Source organism: Pezoporus occidentalis, unplaced genomic scaffold (genome assembly GCF_034315485.1).
Source record: "Pezoporus occidentalis ecotype Australia unplaced genomic scaffold, CSIRO_AGI_Poc_V1 ctg66, whole genome shotgun sequence".
NCBI classification, from domain to species: domain Eukaryota; kingdom Metazoa; phylum Chordata; class Aves; order Psittaciformes; family Psittacidae; genus Pezoporus; species Pezoporus occidentalis.
Genome location: NW_026916009.1, coordinates 1,919,279 through 1,944,920, shown reverse-complemented (window position 1 = coordinate 1,944,920; position 25,642 = coordinate 1,919,279). Strand labels below are relative to the sequence as shown.

The window sequence follows — 25,642 nt, the reverse complement described above, 5'->3', positions numbered from 1 at the left end:
TTCTTTCCTTAATACCCGAGTGACTACATGTATCAGCATGTGCCAAATGAACTTCTAATGAATGCAGGACAACATCCTCACCCCATCTTAGAGATCCCAAGTCACTGAATACACACATAAAGAAGTTAATGTTGCCTCAAAAATCCAGTCCTTCTATAAGAAGTCTCATTTAAATTCTGAAAATTGAAAATTAAAACTAAAGTAACCATCCACTAAGGTACTTTGGCACATAACCATTAGGAAGGAAATGTAAATGTTTCAGCAGATCGTTTTTCAGCATTAGTCTGACAGATGTTTTGATTTCTGTAAGTTTGTAATAACATGAAAATTATAAACTAATTTCTCAGGTACACTCTACTGGAGCACAATATTTTTGTCTTCTTTGACTAAATAGATTTTTCCCCAAAACATTACACAATGGAAATATTTGTTCAGCTAGCCAAGCCTGAGAAGCAAACACCAAAAAGCATGAATCAATTTCACTTGCAACAATGAGCCATAGGTGCTTCTATGTCAGTTTCATCGGCTGAAGCATCTAATTCACATTTGGTTCTGCCTTCGTAAAAATGAGAGTAAGCTCAGAGAGTGAACCCTAAGACTTCATGGTATGATTTCAAACAAAGCAAGTGCATGGTGGGGGAAACTGCAGGAAATTCTGGGTTATAGATACTCCAGAATTATCTTTGAAACAGAAAATTCTTGCAAAGACTTCTTGCAATGTATACGTACTTGAGATCCTCCTTTCCAAGCCCTATTCATAAAACCAAATGTTTTGTCTCCACAAGTAAGAACTGGTAACAAGCTCAATAGCTCTCGACCATACATAACTTCTGAAAGAAGTCCACCCAACCTCAAAACACCCTATCACCTCCCAGTCCCTTCACAGCCCTCGTACTGGACTTAAGTGTTAGCCTAACCTCAGTGAGGAGGCCCACCCCAGTGCCCTCCAGTCAGGATCCTTGTTCTTTGCTCTGCGGTCCTCTGCCCAGCGGGAAACCTGCGGCAACACCCCACACCTCTTTGTTTTCAGAGACTTATGCCAATGGGGACTTGTGTCAGGACATACAAGTGACCACCCGCGGCGGGCCCACCACAGTCCCTCCTGCCCTGGGGTCCTCTCTCCACCCGAGGAGAGGGCAGGTACAGGGAAAAGCCCCTGAGGAAACTGACGTCTTCGCAGTCTTATCTGCAGACATGTAAAGCTCCAAGCTCAGGGCACAGACTGCAGTGCCTGAGGCCAGCTCTCCTGAGCAGCAGCACAGCGCAAGACGCCAGCGCCAGGCCGAAACGGGCCCAGCCCTGGAAGGAGCGATCCCCGGCCGAAACACCCCGGCAGGGAACGGCTGGGAGGCTCCGAGACCCCGCCCGAACCGGGCGCGGCGGCCACGTCAGCCCCGGAGCTGCCCCGCCTGCCTCCGGCCCAGAGCCGGATCCCGCCGCGGGCCGCCCTTCCGCCCCGCGCCGGGGTAAAGGCGCCGCCGTCCCATGTTGCTCTGCGCCGGGCCCGCTCCCTCAGCTCTGAGTCGCTGGCCGGTGCCGCTGCTCGCCCTGCAGCCCGGTAATAGGCCGCGCCGCTTCCCCGCAGCTCGCCCGGCACCGAGGTCGTGCCGGCGGGGAGGGGACCGCACGGCAATCCCGCCCTGGCGGCTGTTCCTCGCCGCACACCACTTCTCCCGACGCAGCCCGGACGCCCCCCGGCCTCGCAGGGCTCTTACCTTCGGCCTCGCCGTGGTGAGCGATACCCGGCGGCGCATCTCCAGACGGGTCGAGGGCGGGAGGCCCCTGCGGTCTGCCCGGCTTCAACTGCCGGGAGTGTCCGCCGCCTCCTTGAGGAGCAGCCCTCCGCCCCGGGAGGGTGCTGTCGCAGAGCTGCCGGGGCCTTTCGGAGAAATGTCCCCCCGCGGCACTAAAAGTAAGTTAGAAGGAAAAGCGAGCTATGCTTAACGCGCTTTTACTAAGGTAGTGTGCCAGCGTTCGGTGTCATTCAGTAAAGCTCTGCGTGATTACCTCATTCACAGTCTACCTAATAAAGAGGTTATCTGTCACTTGTGTGGTCTTCAGAAAGCAGGAAATTAGGCATCAACAATGTTCGTGTGTAGGCTGCACACGCTGGCAATAGCTTTCTTTACTAAGATATATTTTTTGAATAAGTAGGTAAATGTACTTAATTGTTTTTTCTACCTTCTTCTTATAGGCTGTAACTTTTGCAAGGCTTGTGACATGAAGTAGGGCAGCCAGCATTTTGAAGAGCTCTGTCATAAGTACAGCTGTATCTCTGAAAGTCCACACATTTGTTGGAGAATCTTCCCAAAGCTTGCTCAAATCGAAACCCGGAGACTTCCCAAAACCTTCATAATGGAGTTCTTGGTATCCAAAGGAGACTGTGTTAGATGTTCCAAAAAATCTTTATTGCTACTTTTAGCATGTGTAATAGTTCTTGTGTGCACTGATCAGGACTACTATAGTTTACTTGGAGTGTCCAAAGAAGCAAGTAGTAGAGAAATACGACAAGCATTTAAAAAACTGGCACTGAAGTTGCACCCTGATAAAAATCAGGTAAGTTACATCTTTTAATAGGTTAAAGCTGCTGGGTTAATGGGTCTTAATGTTTAAACAGAAAGTGATTTCAATTTATCTAAAATGTTTCTCTGTTCCTATGAAGTAGTGTAACCACCTGATAACATGTTCAGATTTCCTGCAGAGATTTACCAAACAGGACTGGTCATACATGATTGTGTTGAATATAAAATTGCTATAGTAAAGAAAAGAGTCAAGATAACTTAATTCTCAATTCTATTTTGCAAATAGAGGAAAACTTACTTCTGTACCATATTACCTTGTTGATAAACTGATGAGTTTGTTTCTGTTTAGCTTAGGTGAACTTACTATTTCCCTAGCATGAAGCATCATCTAAACAGCAAACACCACCAGCCTGTACTGAGACATCAATCTCCAAGTATCGGATAGGAAGCAGCAGAAATTCTGGGACTGCCAAGGCATAACGAGGGAGGGTAATAAGGAGTTCTAGAATAACTAGAGAGAGAAGACAGGAAATGGGCCAGTCTGTGCTACAATATTTTCTGAAGTGCAAAGAAATCACTTTAAAATTTAAACATTTTTCCTCAAGATTTCCTGAAATAATCAGAAATTCACAGGAAATGTGAGGGTTTGGATCCTCATATGTGCAACCACATCTGCAAGAGCCCAAGAAGACAGTGATGTTCCTTATGAGTTCAGGGACTGCCTGCACAGAGTATGTTGAAGCCCCTGAGGTGCGAATGTTTTACAATGGAAAGCTCAAAGAGAAAGCCAAATCTCACGAAAGCTAGAAATGCCAACTTGTAGCTATTGACTGCAAATTTTGTTTTACCTATGTTAATACCTTTAAAATAATAACATTTTGGGTCAGGTTCTGTAGTTCCCAAGTATGAGAATACTACTAAAGATTTTTCAATGGGTTATTTTCAACATTAAAGATGATCCATAGAAGATGAAGTCATTACACAAATTCCGTAATGTTAATTAATTTCCTGTGTGTCTACATAAAGAAGTCATGATTCTTTAAGAGAAAGTGTCTCTTGAATGAAAAGCATAAGCAGAAGTTAAAAGGGTGGGAGAGAGCTGCAGATACTGCTCACCACCTTTATATTGCACCAGCTGAGAACCCAAACTGGCATTCAAAATATGTCTGCAGATTTTTCAGTGTTCTAATTCCAAGGTACCTAGAACCAGAATGGTTTTTAAATAAAAAGGGGGCCTCTGTCTATACCAGAAGATGAGAAGGGATGAGTTTATAGCAGAGATTTTCAAACTGGACAAGTGGGGATTCTAGGGAAGTAGAAAAGATTATAGAGTAAATGGTAAGTCATCATTCTTGAGAGGGTTTCTTTTGTTTCTGTTGAAGAGAGAGAGTTGAAAGAAGAGGCATCACTGGAGAATGTTATAGCCTCCTGCCCGTTCCCTCTGTATTTCAGTTGGTACTTTAGTGAGGATGAAGAGATGAGAAGACGCATATGGCTTCAGGAAGGGAAAACTTTACTGTAGTTTGTTTGGAGATCACCATGTAAAGTCTGCTGCCATCACAGCTGCCATCTTTAGTAGGGATATAAAAACATTTCCAGATTACTTTCTCAGAATTATGTGTACAAGATGGTTTATTAATTGCTTACTAATTATACTTTGCCTTGCATAGAACGATCCAAATGCACATGAAAATTTTTTGAAAATAAATAGAGCATATGAAGTACTTAAAGATGAAGATCTACGGAAGAAGTATGATAAATACGGAGAGAAGGGTCTTGAAGATCAGCAGCAAGGAGGTCGTTACGAAAGCTGGCACTATTATCGCTACGATTTTGGTAAGTTACGGTGTATGTTTGTGATTTGCCTGAAGTCACAAGTAAATACAGTACTTACATCAGAAATGCATAAAAAGATCTGATACAGATCTGTCCTCTTCAGATTTCTGCCTTCTCTGTCTTCCTGTAGCTGTCATTTTCTGTTGACCCAGTCTTTTATTTACCCTGTTAATGTTTACTGGTAAATGTTGTAATCTATTTACCTAGCCTTTTGTTCCTGCTGGTTACCTTTCAATTGGTCATCTAATTTCTTGGGTTTTGTCTTGGTTTATTTGTTTGTTGTTTGTTGTTTTTTTTTAATGCAAAGCTATTTTTCTTTCTTTTTTTCCCTTTTTCTCACATAAATTCCAGTGTTAATGTTTCATTAGTATTCTTTTTAATTCTTTAATGCAGGAAGACCTTTTTTGTCTAGGCAAGGTATTCTTAAATGGATTTTGAGAGACTTTTGCACTGTCAAGCCTGTTTTATATGCAATTATCAGTTAAAGATCAGAGAGAGGTAGTAGAAAATGAAAAAATAACAACAGAATCATACCTGAAATGGTCCTGAGACAAGTTAATGTTTGTCTCAACAAATTTTAGGTAGCTGTAGGGAAAGGTTGGGATGAGCCACTCTCAAGGCTGCTGTAACAGGAGTGAGCTAAAATAGAGAGCTGAGGAACATGGTTTGATTGATATGAAAGAAAAAGCTGAAATAAACCTCCACCTTGGAAAAACTTTTATTTTCTCGTGTAGTTTGATTTTAATATGACCCAATTTCTACAAAATTAATGTCTGCAAATTGAAATTGAATAAGCCAGATGTGCATCTATCACAGGAAAATATGGAAATTATCCTAAATTTTCTTCAGATAAACATCTGCCTGAAGTTGCAATGCTTGATTGAGAAACAATATCCTTGAATGTCTATTAACCAGTTTGGAGAGTATCTGTATCTAATTTTCATACTGTGTGTGGGTATATACATGTGAAAATACAGATATTTTGTATGTGTGGATGGCTGTATGTGTTATATTACATGATATGTAAATGGATAGTAATATAAGAACTACCTTGTCACCTGTAGAAATTAATTTCTCTTGTTATCTATTTGCATTTAATCCTGGTATACCTCAGGTGAAATGGCATCTCGCTCACCATGTTAGGTACTGTAAAAGATCTGTAGCCATAGTAGCATAATATAATGCTGTCCAATAGTATTTTTGGTACCTCTGCACTTTCTTGCATACTTGAAGTAGTAGGCTGTTTTGTAGCCATGTTTTAGGTAGGATTGGTTAGCTTTTTAGAAAAGCTATCTTCCTTACCTTTATTCTGTCCACTTTATTCCACTGCATTCACACATTCAGTTAGTGGAAAAACTTGTGGCTGAAATGCCTTTGTGATCTAAATAGCTTAGATAACCAGAGGCTGAGAGAAGTGAAAGCCTCCAGACATTTTGATCTGACAACTGGTTGTTATTTCTAATACTCTTGCTGTAAGAGTGGTAGTTCAAGTTCTCTGCTCATTTGCTGACTTGTCAACTAAACACCAAAATAATTGTTGTTCTGATGGTAGCCTTTGTATCATGATGGTGTGGGAGTTAGGAAGAGATTAAACTAAGTTTACATATTACTAAACAAATATAGCTTTGTTATAAAAACTATCTTTGCCAGCTTACTATTTCAATTTAAGTGTACTCTTTTCTGTCTTGTGAATAAGGTGATAGTTTGTATCTTCATTTTAAAGATGACAAAAATAAAAAGCAATTGCTCATTTTCTTAATAGGTATTTATGATGATGATCCTGAAATTATAACACTGGATAGGGGAGAATTTGGTAAGTTTGAAATAAATAGCTATCTATTTGACAATGTGGCAACCCAAAGTAAGAATTTTTACATTCTGAGGTGTATCTCTATAGACTTCTCCTACATACCTATAAAAAAATCATTGTTAGAAGAGAAAACAACAAAAAAAACCAAACCCTAAATGCTTCATGGTAAATAGTAGTTAGCAAATATATAAGTATCAATATACAGTTTAAGTATGAAGGATATTTTGTGAGACCTGCAAGAGGAATTTGAATTAAAATTTTGTTTCTCCTAATTTATCATTACTATTTTTTGGTCTCTTGTCTAAAAATGCACTTTGCAGGACTTTCTTATTATAGTTCAATTTTTTTTTTTTTCTGTGAAATCCAGTCAGTTTTGCCTTGCATGACAGGTTCAAGCCTAGAAGGTGATACCAGATGCTAAAACCACAGCTAAATAAAGTCTGGAAAGATAACGCTTTCAGTGAGGATATCATCCAGTTGTTCTTGCTGGGTTTTTTTTTGTAGCTAAAATGCTTACAACTAAGAGACTATAGAGAAAAAAATACTGATTTTGTTGTAGTTTTAATTTTTTTGTCTGCATTTTGAGTGCTGTTTCCTTTGTATGGGCTGGACCTTCATGCTGAGCCAGTTTTGGAAAGTGTTTTAATAGCAGAACCTCATGATGCTCCTCATGACAACATGGTCTTGCTTTGGTTAATTAATTTGCATAATCTATACACTCCTTAGCTGTCTTGTTTATGAGGGTATTTTAACATAGGCAAATGTCAGTTGGGAAATTCACTATAAAAATTACGTCCAAAAATAGATTGAAAACTGTAATTCAAGCTGATAATCTCTGCATGTGTATATTTCCTTGCTGTTGTTTTCTGTTACAAGCAATGTTTCCCTTGACTTTTCTAGTAATTAAACTAACCTGTATTTTCAGATTGCATTTTCACCTACTAGGGTTTCAACATAAAAAAAATTTGCCTGGTGGAACCCAGAAAATACTTAAAGTGATATAAGGAAATTGAAAGTTCTAGTGGGTAAAATATCTTTTAGAACTTGTATTTTGTTTTTAAGGTAGCAAGACTCACAGTATCACACATTTCAGCCACATTAATTTTTAGAGAGTACATTTATTCTTAATTAATATTAATTAACATGTTGAAAGTCAGGGTGCTGATATCCTCTGAAATACAGTTTTTGTGCACTGGCTTACAACAGTAGGTATGTGCAAGTAAGGTGCAATGTTTATCCCATCAGTTACTGCTACTAACTGTGTCTGATATATAAATACTTAATTCAGCTTTGGGGAAAACAATATAGTAAACATGTACCTTCTAGTTATAACTACACTGTAGATATGCATTACTTACATACAGTTTTCTGCTCTCCATCTAGATGCTGCTGTTAACTCAGGAGAATTGTGGTTTGTGAATTTTTATTCTCCTCGATGCTCCCACTGCCATGACTTAGCACCTACGGTACGTGTAACAAGCAAATTAACTCTGAAAATTCATTGGTTTTAACAGCATAGAAACTTTCAGAAGTGGATTTTACACTGAAGCTGAAACCAAATTCAGCAATTCAAAATACCAGGAATAGGAATAAAACATGCTGATGTTTCGTTATATGTTTATAAGAAAATACGCTTTTCTCCCCCCTTTTTCCTAGTGGAGGGAGTTTGCTAAGGAGATGGATGGAGTAATACGCATTGGAGCTGTCAACTGTGGAGATAATAGAATGCTTTGCCGAATTAAAGGGATTAATAGTTATCCCAGTCTGTATGTTTTCAAAACTGGAATGGTGAGTGATAAAACCTCAGCATTTTTCTGAAAGACAGAAATCTGCAAGGGTAGTTCTTTAATATTTGTTCAATCATAGTTCTTTACATAAAGATCTTCCTTTTAATAAATTACTTCCTTTTAATAAATATTTTTTCTCTTCCTTCACCTCAGTTAAATTAATTTGGAAAGTTTACTTCAAAAATAGGTATCTTGTTTACACAGTGGGATTTTTCTAAGCATTTTACCATGCAATATATCACTCCTGATTTAGGAAGATACTCTCAGCATTTATGCTGTAGCAAAGCAAGAAGTCTACTTGAACAGTTTCTCTTACAGTATTGTAATGGACTTTTCAAATACAAAGAATAGTCTGTGGCTTTGAGTCTAAAGAATATGATGTTGTACCCAGAGAAACTTGGAAATTCCTTCCACAAGATTTTCTCCATGCCAGCTGCATTATGGTCATCACGCTTTATAGTTGCTTGTTAAGTAGTGGTGCCAGGGCTGATGTAAAAATTGCACTTGAGTAGTTAGGTACATTTTGACAATGGTAAGATTTGAGAGGCTGAATGCAGAGATTGTGCATGCACAAAATGGACTGATACAAGCAATTTTTTATTTAAATAGAAATAATCATTGGGAGGTGGTATTTCTAAGACTGAATTATCCTTGTGTGGCTGGATTTAGAAAGAAAAGCTAAATTCCAAACATTCCAGTACAGAAGGGAGAAGACAGTTAGAGCCAAGGCTGGGGGGTGTAGGAGTGTCCTGCAGTTACATAAGTACTGTTATTCAAAAAAGTAGGTTTGGTTAATTTTGTATTCTTTTTCTTCTGTAGCAACCAGTGAAATATTATGGAGATAGGTCAAAGGAGAGCTTAAAGAACTTTGCCATGCAATATGTTACAAGCACAGTCACTGAGTTATGGTCAGGTAATGTTCACATGTTTTGTTTGGGGTGGTGGTCTTAAAATTGCTTGTAGAATATACAATATGGCAGAAACTATGTATACAGCAATTTAGTTGTATTACATAGCTTCTTGCTTATTTCTGAGGCTAAAAATATTTTACTGTAACTTGCTAATATAAATCTGTCTTGTTTCACAGTCGCATTTAACTAGTCACAAACTGATGCGAATTGTTTTGCTCTTAGGAAACTTTGTTAATGCCATTGAAACTTCATTTGCTTCTGGTGTTGGTTGGCTGATCACCTTCTGTGCTGAACGTGGGGGTAGGTATATTAAATACCTTTCAAATAAGGCAAACGGGAAATAAAGTACTTCTGTTCACAGTGGCATAATCCCTTTTGCTTCTAATAAGTTACAAAACGTCTTAGATGATCACAGTATTTGGACTGTAGGCCACTTAAGCTCCATTTTAGAGGCAGCTTGACAAAAGGGATATTAACAGCAAGATTATGCTATTGTACATCTGTAATGTCATGTAAGTTATTAACGCAGCACTCTAATGTAAACCCTCAAAGGGAGTGGCAGAAAAGGCCTCTGACACTTTCCAGCTGAAGCTCAAATTGGCAGATATTGCATAGCTGCAAGCCAGTTTGTCGCGACGGCTGGGTGGAAGAAAGGATGTATCTCCACTTTAAACCCCTAATGCACAAAAATAAGCTGACTATTTTCTCTTAGGTTTGGACATAGTAGCTGGCACTTAGCACTGATGTTACGACAGTTTAGATTTGAGTTATTTTTTGTAGCTGTTTGTTACTGATGTTCTTGGTATCAGTAGCGGATGCAGTATATGAGAAAGCTGCCTTGGTTGGCTGGTATTGCTAAGCAAATGCACTACGCCTTTGACAAATAGAGATTTCTAGGTCTTATGAAGAGACCTTTGTTCTGTGAACCGAGTAACCAGAGCTGCAATCTTGATTTTACATCTGTAAATAGCATGATTTCAAGTTGCAGTTCTTTTGTTAGTAAGTTTTCAACTTTGGTCCAATTAAAGTGAGGTTGAAGCATCTAGTTTCATAAAAACTTTTGCATCAAAAGGTAACTATTAGAAATCTGGATTGGACTTTTATAATAGAGCATATGATGACATAATTAGACACAATTAGAGCACATGATGTATTTATTGTAGTGAGGTATTACATGAATCGCAGGAAACTGAGATTTCCATTGAAATTTCATTCCAAGACAGTATGTAGATACCTCTTAGTTGCTTTTTATAAACGGTAAGAAGACATTTTAAAGGTCAGTCTTAGTATAGCAAATCAAATACTAAAATCTTTACAATGAGAATTTTATGTTGATGAAACAAGATAGTGTTATTCATGTTTATTTAACTTTGAGTAGACAGCCACTGAGTACTGATTTCTAGGTGTTAGAACTTCAAGTCACTGAAATGCTGGATGAATAGCCAGGGAGCATGCCTTTAGAAACGGTCACCTTTGTAGGGGGGAAAAGGGGTAATTCTAAAGAGCACATTTAGTGCATTAACAATTTGAAGTTTCATGTTTATAAATAAATTATTTTTATTTTGCAGATTGCTTGAGTTACCAAACACGCCTTAAGCTAGCTGGCATGTTGGTAAGCAACATTTCACTTTTGAAAGCATTACTGTTATATTTAAAGCCAGATAACAGAAGTGAAAGCATCAACTTACAGCTGAAACGTCAAGTGAAAGCTGAGAGTTGTAGGTTTGTTTCACTGAGTTCAGCAGAACAAAGATTTCACCCATTAACTTTCAGAGGAGTGACTTAGTAGCTGTTGGAATAACATTAAAATTTTAAAGAATTTTATAAAGTATGAATTATTATTAACTAATCAATTATAATGTGGTTTTCTTCCATTTTCTAAATGTATATAATTGCTTGTGCGGGGATTTTTCAAAAACATTTCAGAACTTTAAATTAAAAAGTACTCTTCGTTTTGTGTTTGGTTTTGTTTTTTTCTTACAGGAAGGTCTTGTTAATGTAGGCTGGATGGACTGTGGCACCCAGGGTGAGCTTTGTGATAATTTAGATATCTCATCTAGTACTACAGCATACTTTCCACCTGGAGCCACCATAAATAACAAAGAGAAAGGAGGTGTTTTGGTATGAGTTGTTTCTCAACCATTCTGTATTTAGATAAAATAAGGGGATGGCAATGACAAAGGCATGTATAAATAATTTCTACATTGATTACATACAACAGAAAAGATGCTTTTTTTTTCTCTTCTAAGCTTGTACTCTGTGATATGGGGTTTATATATCTCTTTGGTTCTAAAACTGTGATCCCTGGAGGTGGTCCCCAGTTTGTTGCTATGCTGTGAGAGTGAACAGGAGTATGCTGCAGTAACAGCAGCCTGTAGCTCTGCTTATCCAGCTCCTCAGGAGTCTCCCTGGGCAGCTATGGGAATCCAGGGGTGGGATGTTGCTCTGTGACAGGCCCAAGAGCTAGTTCTAAAGCTGCTATCCAGCTGTCCTGGGCAAGCTTGTCAGTCTCTTTTCTCAGGTAACAGGACAAGAGAAAATGGCCTCAGGTTGTGCCATGGGAGGTTTAGATTGGATATCAAGAAAAGCTTCTTTACCAAAAGGGTAAAGCATTGGAACAGGCTGCTCAGGGAAGTGGTGAAATCGCCATCCCTGGAGGAATTTAAAAGACATGTAGACATGGCACTTAGGACATGGTTCAGTGGTGTACTTGGCAGTTAAGGGTTGATCTCTATGCTCTTAAAGGTCTTTTCGAACCTGAATAATTCTATCATTCTATGATTTGCCATGTGCCCACAATTTTTATTCCAAAAGGAATATCACAGGTTTGAGGAATGTTACCGAGTTGAACTGAGTACTGACATGTGTGATAAAAGCACTCCTACGACGTCTGTCGCAACAGTTTATGCTGTTAGACTCTATTCTAATATTGCAACCTCCTCCTACGTTTGTATGGTAGTTTTAACTTCCTTAATTGATGGAGACATGTCACAGTTTGAAGAATGGCTTGTTCCTTTATTGTCACTACTGTTATCTATATCTTTAAAAGGAGGAAATCAAATTAAACCTGCCTGCTTTCAACTCTGTACCTTGCCACCTCTGAGTTACTGATTCATATTGCTGCCGAAATGTTAAAGATTACTGAAACTTCAGTGCCTGTAGGAGGGCTGTAAGACTAGATCAGAAATCTGGTAAACTTGATTGTCAAATTTCGCCTGAAATTTGGATTTGAGACTTTTAGCCCCCATCTGGCAAAATACAGTATTGTAAGTTTAATATTGTAGGAAAACAAGCTAAAAAGCAGTATTCTAAGAGTGATGTTTGTGAAATTATGTGTATGAAAAAGGTGATCAAATAACATGCTATTAACTGTACCCTTCAGTTGATGGAAAGAAACAAATCAGAATAATTTCCCTGATACTTTTGAGTACTAATCATCAACAATCAAGTTGTAATTCCTTATAAAAACCACAGTTACCTTTCCTTCCTAGTTTCTTAGCTCCTTGGATGCCAGAGAAATATATCAGGAAGTAATGAAGCATCTGCCAGACTTTGAAATGATCCCTGCAGTATCATTAGAGGTGAATTTTAAAAAATATGTTAAGATTTCTTTAAATAATCATTGTTTGGGATTTTTATTGTTATTTTTTTGCATTTTTCAAATCCTGTTGACACAAACCAGTATTTATTTAACTGAAAGTGACCTTTCTTCCTCTGTAGCCAAAATTATTTAACATTGTTTGTCTGCGTTTACTTCTGTTGTTTAGCAAAACAACAAAAGTAAGGGGGGGGGGGGTGTATTTAACAGGAAAATAGAAAAACGCAGAAATTGCCATTGTAACTCACTATGCAGCCGTAACTTTCTGGTTATTTTTACATTAACTACATTATAGAGAATCTTGCCTTAAATGTATTTTGTCAGTAATGTAAGAAAGAAAAGCAAAATACTTGTTAGTCGGTGATAAATTATGTATGAACTGAAATTAGAAGTCACAAAAGTTACTCATTTCTTGGAGGAAAAAAGGAGAGGAAACCTCTCTTCACACTTGTAGTAGCACTTAGTAGCTTGATCTGCAATGCACATAGAAACAAAAGGTATAGAGGGTAGCATGGTTCAGAGTTTTTCCTCTTTCCTGCTTATAATGTATTAAAATGAAGTTTAGTGGAAGGACTACATGAAAGAATTCGTTGGGTGGAGGAGGTCACTTGGAGATCAGATGAATAATTAGGCTTTTGCCTTTATAAAACATAAAGGAAATTTACAGGTTGGTATAAGTTGGGGTTTGTTGGGGTGTTTTTATCTGTGTGTTTATTGTGTTTTGAGGGGTCCTTTTTCTTCGTTTAAAGGACCATCTGGCTCATCACCGATGGCTGCTTTTCTTCCAATTTGGAGAGAATGATAAATCAAATACACAGGAATTTAAGAAACTTAAATTTTTACTTAAAGGTGAACACATTCAGGTAAGATTTCTCACTCATCTAGCTCTGAATACGTATGTTCAGAGAACAAGTCAGTATGTTTTTCATTATTTTTACCTGTTACTACCACTTGCCACTTCTGGTACTGAGATACATGTCGTAGATCTGTAGGAAAGCTTTTAATTTAAAGCAAGCAATGAAGTTTCCCATATGGTTTGAGTAATTTAAAAGTAGTTAGGAAAGATTATCTTTTAAATCTGCTCTCTCGTGGTGCTGCAGATCCCACTCAGTTAACAATTAAAAGTTAACACTTCAGCATCAAATTGATGTATGTGAAACTGTATTTTAACCACTCAGAAAACCCTATAATTATCTTGAAAATTCAAGACATATGGATTGTGTTAATTCTATAAAGTATGTATTTTCAAAAAAACTTGTTGCATTGACTAGAAGAATTTTAATGTCACATTTATTTTAGCTGGTTTTTTGCTTCCTTGCTGCTTTATCTGGAGGAGAAAAAAAGGAGGATTTCTGAAGGTTTTATTCTCCATTTTGACTTTTAATTTAAAAAAGTAACTTAATGTAGCTGTGCTGATAGTTTACCTCAAACATCATAGTTTAAGACCAAAAAGGCACCACTTTTCCATATTTTTACCTTTTTTTCCCCAACTCCTACTGCCTTTCAAAATATGTTAATTCATATAGATTAGGATGCCTTAATTAAAGTAGCAGTTTCTGTTAAATAGGTTGGCAAGTTTGACTGTCTTTCCTCACCAACCATCTGCAACAAACTGTATGTCCATCAGCCTTGTTTAGCAGTCTTCAAAGGAAAAGGAACTGGAGATTATGAAATTCACCATGGTAAGGGAAACTTTGGCAAGTTTAAATCATTACATAAGCACTCTGAGATGACACTGTCTTTGGCAAACTTTTTTTCCAAAGAACAGTTTTGTAGTTTTCATGTTTGCTATTTTTCCTCTGACCTTACTGTAGCTTTGTACAAACTTATCATTTCCTTTGGGGGTGTTTTATTTTGGGTTTGTTTTTTCTTTTTTTCCTGGATAAGCAGTCATCAGATGCCAAGAGATGTATTTTGTCTTTACTATCCTGTCTGTTTCAATGTAATTTACGTACTTAGCTACAAATGAAATCTCTTGAAGCTGACAGGACAGCTTCTACTTTGGGTGGGATAACCAAAGAATGCTGTAAGGCACACCCTTCATAGAGGCTGAACATGCTAGTTATACAGTGCTTCCAACTTGAGAAACTTGGATTAGACTTCATGTGTCGCTGCACTAAAACTAATTCCATGCTTTGTTGTCTTTCATCCAAGAAAACCTACACGGAGACTTTTACCACCTCATTTCCAATGTAGTGATTTCCTTCCAGGAAAGGTTGGAACTGTGTTACTGTGTACTGCTGAAAGGATTCAAAAATGTTAGTTGAAGAAGAATAAAGCCTGAAGCAAAACTGTAGGTTGCAGCAATAGGCATAGCTTCATCCAGAATGTGGCACGATGCAATTATGTAAGATGAAGTTCTAATTTTTCAGCCTCTGAACTATTAGCAGCAGCTTGCTAGAATGGAGTCAGAGCCTCAGTACCGTAATAAAGAGAGGAGACGAGCTTTTGACCACTTAGAAAAGATTAGTCATGTCTGAGGGGGAAAGATAATCCCATACATCTAATGATAGAAGGGTAAAGCTTTGTACACTTTGCAGTTTTCAGTCCAGCACAGGGAAGACAAGAAAGGGTCATATACATACAGCATTTTTAAATATTTTTATAATGGTGAAACCAAACAAAATATTTACAAATAGGGTATGAGAAATGCATCGAACTGCAGTATATATGTTCTGAATGATTTTACTATTTACAAAATTGATAGCACCTAGAATGTTTATTAACAGCAGTCTTACTTCAGTATTTATAATGGTGTGATACTCGAAGGAATCAGGCTTTTTTATGTGCTATCTTGAAAGGCTTCAATAGTTTAAAATCTAACAACAGTAATAAATCTTAGTAAGTCATTGTGTAGTGACCTGAGATTTAATTACCCTGAGGTTCTTATCCTTTGTTCATTTCAAGACAGAAACTCTCATTTCAGTTGACAATGGTATGAAAAGACTTGATCTTTGCCCACTGGAGCAAAAATAGGGTGACTTGCCAGTATCATTTATTTTGCTTCAAGTCTTTAATGTCTCAATATCTTTGCCAAGGCAGGTGTAGCTACAATAGTAACTTTTTAATTCCAACAAATGCCAGGAAAATGGTAAAACAGCCAATATTCCAATAAAAAGTCATTTTATTTAATAAAAACATGGTTTTGTCTTGGATAAAACATTTATTTGGCTAATATTGGGTAAATACCCAGGTTAATATTTAGCCAAATATCAAATATCACCTAGAGTTTTCTTACCTGTGTAGGGTTGGACAGTTTAACATTGTTTTCCTGAGAAAAAGCAAGTCACTACCTCTTTAATCTATTTTAGCAGGCCATATTTAAAGATCAGTCAAGGCAACTGAAGGGTTCCTGTCACTATCACTGAGGTTTTTTAATGAGATCTGTCATATGGAAAAATGAAGTTTCCTTTCTACATTGTCCTTTGAAGGAAAGAAGATCTTATATGACATCGTGGCATTTGCCAAGGAAAGTGTCAACTCTCATGTTATCACTCTGGGACCTCAGAACTTTCCTGACAAAGAGAAGGAACCCTGGCTTGTGGATTTCTTTGCACCGGTAAGTTATTTCATATCTACTTTCCCCTCTAGCATCTGTTGTATAACTATGTAACCCAACATTAGCAGTATCTTGGAAGTTTCCTTCCGCATCATGAGATGGTATTACAATTCCTCATGCCTTGGCAGCACTAGTGTTCCTAGACTGTGTGGGGTTTGTGTTTAGTGGAGTCTGTTGTCAAAGCAGGGTATTATTCATCTCAAACATTCTCCTGAGAGTCAGCTGCAGGGAAATCAACTGCGCCCACTTGCATTTTGTTTTCCAGTGGTGTCCTCCTTGTCGGGCTTTGTTACCAGAGCTGAGAAAAGCATCCAAACATCTTTATGGTCAGCTTAAATTTGGAACACTGGACTGTACTGTCCATGAAGGGCTTTGCAACATGGTAAGCTGCATAAAATAAGGAAATGCAATCCTTTTAAAGAGTATTATTTTCTTCTAGTTGGAGCGTGGGGGTGGACAATGTTTGCTTATTTAATGTTACTTTCTTAAAGGGTAGTAAGCACAACAGGACACCTGTATCCTTTTTTAGTTTCAAAGGAACAAACTATGTGACCACTGCAGATAAAAGTAAATGCAAAATACAAGTAAGTTTTGCTCTGATTTCATAATGTTATTGGAAGACTCTGGAAGTGTCAAAATCTAGTAATTCCTAAAGCAGGCCCGGAAAGTCTTTTAATGTATTTCTACATACATACATGCATTCTTTTTGTTCTTCACTTAGGAGGATTGAAAACAGTAAAACATTTAAAAATGCAAGTTTTTAATTGAAATAATGCCTTTTGACAATATCTGTAAAACAGCTTTAATTCACTTCACCCTAACTGACTTGGCTTTTGGTTTTGTAGTGCCTTAAGTAGTCCAGGATCAATTTCAAATTAAGGAAAGTTTATATTTATCAGTTTACACGTGTTTTAAAGATACAGTAGTGGAATGAAATTTTTTTTTTTTTTTAAATCTTGACCAATTTACCATGTTTAAATTTGCTTAACTTTTTCTTCAGTTAATTTATTGTGGTAGGAATTATTGATGCTTATCCTAAAGTCCAGAATATACTGCATTGTGACAGTTTCCCTGCAACTATTTATGTTAAAATGTTTGTACTTATCTTTAAAATGTGAATCCCTTGAAATACATAAAAACAAGCAAAAAAGGACAAGCTTTTTAAAGTCTTATGTGTGTTTACACTCTGAAGAATTCAAATCATGGAAGCATCTGTGTTTGATAGTAAACAGTACAGTTATTCATACAGTACAAGTGTTTCCACGTAAGGACTGGTAAGAGCTTTAAAGTTAAGGCTAAGTATACCCATGGATTAATTCCTGTATTTGTGCAGAATGGCAAAATTGCTACTGACTGCTTTTTAAATTGAGAACAAACTATGCCATCTCTGAATATATGTCGTATCTTCTCTGTACTGGTTTGTAATGGTTTCAAATTCCCATCTGCACATAAGTTTGAGCAGTTACACTGTACAAACTGCAACAGATCCGTAAGTGCGAGCCACAAATACCAATGGCAGTTAAAGTACAAGAAACCTAATCATTCCTTACCATTTCTTATTGTCTGTTTCGTTAGCACAACATTCGAGCTTATCCAACAACAGTTGTGTTCAATCAGTCTGATGTTCATGAATATGAAGGACATCACTCTGCTGAGCAGATCTTGGAGTTTATAGAGGTTTGTAAATTATAATCCTTGTTGCAGTCATGCTCACCCACAAACATGTTCTTTATTTGGAAGATTCTAAGATTTAGTGGGGTATTATTAATTAGACTAGTAAGATAAAGAGCGAAAAAAAACTTGGGCAAGAAGAGTGATCCAGCAACTGTCAGTCACAGACTTAACACGTAATTTTCCTTCCCTGACAAGTAGTTTCTTTGAGATCATAGCAAATAATTTAAGGTCCCTTCCAATCTGCAAAGTAATAGTAACGATTTCTATCTCATAGAGAGGATAAATGAATTAAAAGTATGGAATGCTGTAATATGAAAGTGAACAGGTGCACAGCTTGAAATAAGAGGAGGTTTGCTTTTTTGTAAATGAGCTTGCTGCCCTCCATGCTTCTTGGCTTTAACTTTCTTAACTTGCAGAACTGCAAATCGTTGCTACTCATCATTGTTGCTGCCAGAGTTCTGGCACCCATCTTTTCCTCTAGCATTCAGGTTCTCTCACTGCTAGATCCAGAGGTTGTTTTCCACTCTTTCAAGACGCTATTAATTCTCTCCAGGTAGCCCAGAAAAAGCAGGTTTAAGAGCACCTGTGCAGGACCAGGTAGAGATCAATCTTTTTCAGATGCTATTCAGGGGCCCCTAGTGCACCATTTTACATCCCAGCCTAAATAGCATGGCTGAGTCTCATAATGCCTGTGCTTGCCAGGTAAGCTGAATTTCTTCCCTTTTGCCTCTCTTGATGGAAGAGAGACCGAAAACCTCCCTTTTGCAGCCCAACTGTATTTTTTGGATAACTTTTCTCAGCAAATCAGGCATTTGATTATTAGGTTGAAGGGCTGACTTCTGGTGCCTCCATGCCTTTCAGTGGTGTGGAGTCTTCCCAGTCATACCAGCAAGCACAGCTCACTAAAAGAGGGACATTCTCAGAATTTGCACATTCTGTTCATATGTGATGGTGCTAGATACGGTGCAACTTATTGTTGCAAAGTGTATGTCTACAAGCTGTCTTTGCTTTAGGATCTTCGGAATCCATCAGTGGTGTCCCTAACGCCAGAGACATTTGTTGAATTAGTTCAGAGAAGAAAACGAGAGGAAATCTGGATGGTTGACTTCTATGCTCCGTGGTGTGGACCTTGTCAGGCTTTAATGCCAGAATGGAAAAAAATGGCCAGGGTAAATGACATTCAAACATTTTTCTTGTTTTGTGTCCTTTTCTGTGGAATCATTGAGGCAGTACAACTGCTGTCTTAGGAGTTTGTCAAAGTCCAGTGACTAATATTGCTGACAAACCAGGGAATTCCTAACTGATAGTTTTATATTGTTTCAAATACAAAGTTTTTGTTTGTCTGTTTTAAGGTTCAGTACAGTGTATATAGTGTACTCCAGTATTTGTTGTTGATACAAGTGTGTTTTCCAAGATCTAAGAAACTTTAGAGTAACTAACTTTTCTTTATGCTTAGTGCTTCAGATAAAGAGCTCTGCATCTGTTTAAAACAAAGTAGAAAAAAAATTTATCCATAAATTAGATAAGAATTGGTTTACAAGATCATTACAGTGTTCTCTCATTTGCAAAAGTAATTACTTTATGGACAAGCATCTAGGTTTTTCTGGATGTGTTTCCAGGAATATGAACTTGAAACTCTGGGGTGTGAGGGAATAGGGCTTTGGAAACAAGTCCATGACTTTGAGGCGTTTAGAGCTCACCTAGGCTAGGAGTTCTAGGTAGGGTTCTCTATTCTGGTCACCTGTCTGTGAAGTTTTAATAGCCAGCTTTATAGCACATGTTTAGTAATCATAAGCTTCACTGCCTATGGCAGGTGGTTTGTGCCTTTGCAACAAATACAGTGTGTTTAAGACACAGGCCAGCTGTGCAACTGATAGCACATCTGCACTGCACGAGATTCTGTCATAATTCTTGAGCCTGTGATGTGAAACATGGTAATATGTTAGTCCTTAGTCTAAATAATGACACTCACGTACCTTCAAGGCAGGGTATCTCATGAGCCATGTGCAAGCTTATACTAAAATAGGTATGTGCATGATGAGAATGCACCTGGATTGCTGGCTCTAATTAGCTACCAGTGTCTCATAGGAGAAATAAACCTTGTGATAATCTTGGTTTGTTTTGTTGGTTTTTTTTCCCCAACTAAGTGATTAAGGCTTTAATTCTGAAGTCTTATAGTAGTATTGATTAGCACATTTGATTGTAGGTTTTCTTCTTTATTTTCAGATGTTAAATGGATTAATCAGTGTAGGCAGTGTGGATTGCCAAAAATACTATTCTTTCTGTCACCAAGAAAGCGTTCGAGGATATCCTGAAATAAGACTCTTTCCTCAAAAATCAAACACAGCTCATCAATATTAGTAAGTAGCCTATTTTGATTTGAGAAACGTTAGGTGATAAGAAACAATATGGATATACATCATCTGCTGTATAGAAAAGACTCATCACAGCTGTAAAATACGCTGTTATGATATTACTGTCCTAGATGTTACACTCTTTGTTACTTGAAACCAGTGTCATTTTATTTTGACATTTCATTTCAGTAATTTGAACTGAGACTGCCTCAGGAATCTTAATTTTTATTTCTTGTTCTTTAGCTATTGCCACTTTTTCTAACTTTATTGCCTGTTAAATTATATGTTATAAAAATATTAGGCCTAATTGCTTGCAGCCTTATCTTTAGAGAACAGAGGGATGTAGCCATCTGATCATCCCTCCTGCTAACAGTGTGTTAGCACCATTGCAAAAATTGTCCACTGTTTATCTAGTCATCCCATTCATTGTATCACTAGTGTGGAAACATTAATCATTAACATGATTCAGTAGGTAACAAAATCTGGCTAAGCCAAACAGCCTGTGTCCTCCATTTCACAGTACTGTTTGAAGATCCAGGGATTTCAGGAAATTTACATATTTCAAGATAGATAACATCTGAAATAGCAGATGTGTTGCTTCATTGTTTTTCAAATTGGAAAGTTCTATTAAATGCTGGCAGATAATGAATTGTAATGCCTCTTCATCATAGTGCGTAATAGCAAACTTCAGTAGCTTTCATCATGGAGCTGCTTCCTTTTATTCAGTTCTAGGCAAAGTTTCTCTTAAAAGCAGAAATCTCTTTCTTATTGAAATCAACAAAGTTGGTGAATGTGACCGTTAAGTGCCAAATTCCTAATCATGAGTGAGCTGTTTCTTGTGAAAATAAGGAAATTTGTCTCTCAAATCACCAATACCTATCAGGTCAGATTTTGACCAAGTAACTTTACTGCTAAATACTTTGTCTTCGTTATAAAGTTGTAATTTAGTGGATATGAATCCAGAATTAATCCTTTTTCTAACCTGTCACTGGAATTCCAAAACTAAGCAATGCCCTGGAATTCCAAGTAGTAAATCTTTGTCCAAGTAACCAGTTTGCCTTGCTTTTCTGCTATCAAATAATTGTTTATTGTAATGCTTGAAAATCAAATAGAAAATGTACTAAGATATTTCAGTTTAATTCTCATGTTTCTTAAAGTTTGCAGTTGTATCTGGACTTGTTGACAAAGATTCTTAATTAAAAATAGCTCTAGCTCTCAAGCTTACATGCTCCAAACCAAGTTTTACTCTCCTGACAGAATTTTCTTCTCTTTATCTTCTAGTCCTTAATTCCACATCTTTGAACTGATTCAAAAGCAACATAGAAATATATCCTAAACCGTGTGCATTTAAGTTCATTATTTTATTGTCTCCACTCTACAGAGATGTTGTTGCGTTTGGGTTTTTTAGGGGTTGGTTTGTTTGGTTTCCCAACATAATTCAAACCACTGTGCAACTGGAATTTTATTTTCTTTTCAATCATTTTACAGTAGCTACAATGGATGGCACAGGGACTCATATTCACTGAGAGGCTGGGCATTGGGGTAAGTTGCTGCATTAAACTTTGTTCACAAGCCACTTACATAATTTGCTTGCTAGGAGAAATGAATATTTAAATACTGTGTGAATCAAGAATTAGAAGCACTTAGGTACATGTATTATTAAGATTTCCATATCCTTTAACTCAAGCAATGGCATACTCCCTACTGCCCACCCATTTCCTGAAGACCATGTTATTATCCTGCCTACCACTTTTAGAAAGTGACTCTCTTGCAGTACAAAGTGTACCGTAGGGATTTGTGGACTACTACTATTCTTAATTTCAGAATTTTTTCATGTACTTAAATGGAACTTGGATATGCTCAAAGTTTAGAATGGTTTAGGACTGTTGTTCTTCCTTTCCACAGATACTTACCACAAGTGTCTGTAGACCTGACTCCTCAGAGTTTCACAGAAAAAGTTCTGAATGGAAAAGATCACTGGGTCATTGATTTTTATGCTCCTTGGTGTGGACCATGCCAAAATTTTGCTCCTGAATTTGAGATCCTTGCAAGGGTAGGTTTTTAACTGTATTAGATTTTTATAATGGATAAAATACAGTTCATCAGCACCTTTTTCTTACCAATCATCCAAAAATTGCATATCGCTAATGAACCCCTTTCTAATTGAAAGTCCACACTTCTACCTCCCACTTGCCAGCGGGTGTTGTCTCTTGCAGAGACATACACACAGGCCCTCTTTTGAGACAGATCCCAGCTTAAGATTGGATGGGCTTTTTAACTGTCATGTGCTTTGCCCCAAATTGAAATAGAAGCGTTCCACTGAGCATGTCGTGACTTCTAATACAAGGTTAACAGCCTGAGAAGCAAATAAACAACTACTCTGAGATATTTAGCTGCAATCCTGGCTTATTCAAGTTATTTGCTTACAGTCACCCACTGAAACTTGAAGTTTGATTCTAATAAACATTTCTTTTTAGGCTGTAAAAGGAAAAGTAAAAGCTGGAAAAGTTGACTGTCAGGCATATGGTCAGACCTGTCAAACTGCTGATATCAGAGCCTACCCTACTGTCAAGTTTTACCCCTACCAAGGAACAAAGGTAAAGTGAAGTGTCTCCTTTGTGTATGCTGGTGAGTGAGCTCTTTTAGTAGATGTATTTCATTTCACATTTGATTGAAGAGGCTATATCTGTAACATATTAAAGTGCATTATTTAGATATTCTGGAGATTCATTAACAATCAATATTGGTAACACTTAAAATAGTAGGACAGTGATACAGTAATGATGCGTTACTGAAAATAAGGAACTATAAGTTAATAGAACAGTAACTAAAATGTGGGCTTAACTAGAACCAGGGTTTAATTTTGCAGGGGTCTCATGTAACAAAATATTTTTCAACTTTTATCAATTCTACCTCCTGCTACTCAAAAGCAGGCAAAGCGTCTCTTGAAATATGGACACCTTCATTTTGGCTAAGAAGAAATATTCTTTCAATATAATCACAACATTTAATTATAGTTTTGACTTAAATAATGCATTTTAAGATAGAAAAGAAGATTTAAAATATTGTGTTGTGTTCTGGCTCAAAAACCTTATCAAACCACTTCAGTATCAGGACAGCATGGTCTAGTGTGAGGCACAAGGGCTAATGGGTTAAAACTGAAGCAGGGGAAGTTCAGGTTAGATATAAGGAAGAAGTTGTTTACTGTGAGGGTGGTGAGGCACTGGAACAGGTTGCCCAAAGAAGTGATAAATGCTCCATCCCTGGCAGTATTCGAGGCCAGGGTGGACAGGGCTTTGAATGACATCGTCTAATGTGAGGTCTCCCTGCCCATGGCAGGGGATTGGAACTAACAATTACAGACTTTGTAATGGCTGTCTACATTAAATATTTAGCTGAATAAATTTGAGAAAACTCATAAGTATTTCAGGTTTCTTTAAGGCACAAGACAAAATTTCTATAGTTTTGTAGTTGTTCTTACTAGAAAGACAATTCACATTGTTTAAACAGAGACAAAAATATAACTGTGACTCATAAATCAACCTACCAGAGCCATTGGCTTCCTCCCTGTGTTCCTCTTGAATTCTGTCTGAACGTAAGCAGAATTTCTATTCAGTGTAGAGTATGCATAATGTGTTTCACAATTATTTCTCTTCCTTTTTTAAGAAAAGTGTTCTTGGAGAATACATAGACAGCAGGGATGCAAAAGGTATCGCTGACCTCTTGAATGAAAAACTAAAAGCAGTTCAAGATAAAGGAAAAAGAAAAAAGTCTAGAAATAAGGTAAGAATACTTATTGTGGGGTCTTTTGCAAAACACTCATTTAAAGTTCTGTGTTTGCTCTTTGTCTGGGAAATATTAAATTCCGTATCTTCAAATAGTACCAGGTATATTTTGCTTTTAGTCTTGTTTTGGTTCATTATCTGTTTTAAACTCCGTTTTCCATGTCCACATATGTCGCAGAGAATACTGCAGTTGCAGCATCAGTTATGGCAAGATTTATCAGAATTTATAGATGTCCGTGGGTCAGCTGCCTTACCGATATATGGTTGAGCTGCACTGTATCTTGAACATAATCTTTAGATTTCATAAGCAGGCACTAAACTACAAAGGCTGATCAGTGTAAGATTGGGATTGACATTTTAACTCAGAAGGTAATAAATACACAGCAGTTAAGAAGTATCCTGAATTCTATTTAAGAAACACAGAGAAATATAAAATCATAGGAAAAAAATCTTGATTTTATTTGTACATTCAGGTTAACTTGTTTGTTTTCTTGTCACTAGGATGAACTCTGAGTGGTACTGGAGGTAGATATGATTCAAAATATGCTGAAGCTGTGAATATAGAAGACACCATGAGGAAAATAGAAGGCTGATTACGTTCATGACAAGACTAAAGAGATGAAAGCTAGCTTGAGTTCATGGATGTACATGACTATGACTTCTGTTAAACTGTGGGGAGATGAAAGCATTTTGATTTTGGTGGAGGCATTCAGTGTTTCTGCAAATGAATTCTGCATGTCCCTCTTCTGATGTACCAGCTACCTTCTTCCTTGTCAAACATTAGGGTTGACCAGAAATGTGGACTTCTGCCTACCTGTTTAGTAGTTCCTTACATTTTTTTGTCTCTTTCCAAATGCTTTTTGAATGTGGCATTCAGCCTGTGGCTGAATATGCACTCAAACCACTCTGCAATGCAGAACCACAATGAGGGGTTGTCTATTTGAAAGACAAATAGTTTTACCTGGTGATTATTCTGCTTTGGGGTTGCATTGTTGTCTGATCAATTGTTAAGAAATAAAATCAAAAACTGGTAGCAGGATTGGTTTCCTGCCCTTGAGCGGATTACTGTGTTGTGGCAATGGATGAATGGAACCTTGAGGAGCATCTTTAGCTGTTTGATTTAGGAGTGTGAGTTTGTCTTTGTTTGCTTGTTTTTTTCAATAAGGAAGAAAAATTACGAAGGACTCCAAACTCTGTTTCATTGACTTTCAACTGTTAAAGTTATGCCGTAAAACTATCTGCTTAAGTTATTAGGTGGTAACTTTATTACTGTCTTTTTACATATGAATGTATTCTGTGGACATGTTTAACGTCTTTTGGTATTACCACTCTTTTCTGGAGACATATTTTGGGTTTGTTGTTTTGTTGGAATTTTTTTATATAAATTTAGGCAAGCAGCATAGCAAGTGCCTTTTTTTAATTTAATAATGAACACTGTACATTACAATATCTCCTCCTCCATCCTAATAGAATTCCCACTCTTTAGTGTAGTACTTTCCATAGACAAGAAAAAATACCGAAGACAACACAATGTCTGCTGCATTTATGAGTTTAAGATGGAAATGTTTCATGTTTTCAATAAAATGATGCTGAGAACTTGTCAGATGGACTTTAGTCCCTGCTCTCCCTGGGTTTAGATTTGGCATGGCGACACTGTAGTGTATTATACATTTGTAAATAGGTTGTCTGCAAATAATTTATCAAGAAAGCAGCAAGAAGTAAAAGGCAGATATTCAAATACTTCTTCCCTTATATTCAGGATTGCCTCTACTGCTTTGCAGTTTTGCAGTATATTAATCTGAAAAA

The 25,642-nt window shown here is 37.3% G+C and overlaps 1 protein-coding gene across 1 annotated transcript; it reads left to right on the top strand.

Moving 5' to 3' along the window:
• Positions 1 to 1,518: 1,518 nt before the first annotated feature.
• Positions 1,519 to 25,439, top strand: DNAJC10 (DnaJ heat shock protein family (Hsp40) member C10). Its single transcript, XM_062640714.1, has 23 exons — positions 1,519 to 1,912; positions 2,195 to 2,556; positions 4,193 to 4,358; positions 6,121 to 6,171; positions 7,552 to 7,634; positions 7,825 to 7,956; positions 8,775 to 8,868; positions 9,089 to 9,166; positions 10,435 to 10,478; positions 10,850 to 10,987; positions 12,358 to 12,447; positions 13,214 to 13,327; positions 14,032 to 14,146; positions 15,896 to 16,023; positions 16,289 to 16,405; positions 17,599 to 17,700; positions 18,711 to 18,866; positions 19,924 to 20,057; positions 21,540 to 21,593; positions 21,957 to 22,104; positions 22,529 to 22,648; positions 23,718 to 23,834; positions 24,338 to 25,439. Exons 2-23 carry the CDS (start codon positions 2,356 to 2,358, stop codon positions 24,347 to 24,349), a joined length of 2,394 nt encoding a protein of 797 aa, XP_062496698.1. The 5' UTR covers positions 1,519 to 1,912; positions 2,195 to 2,355; the 3' UTR covers positions 24,350 to 25,439.
• The last annotated feature ends 203 nt before the right edge of the window (positions 25,440 to 25,642 follow it).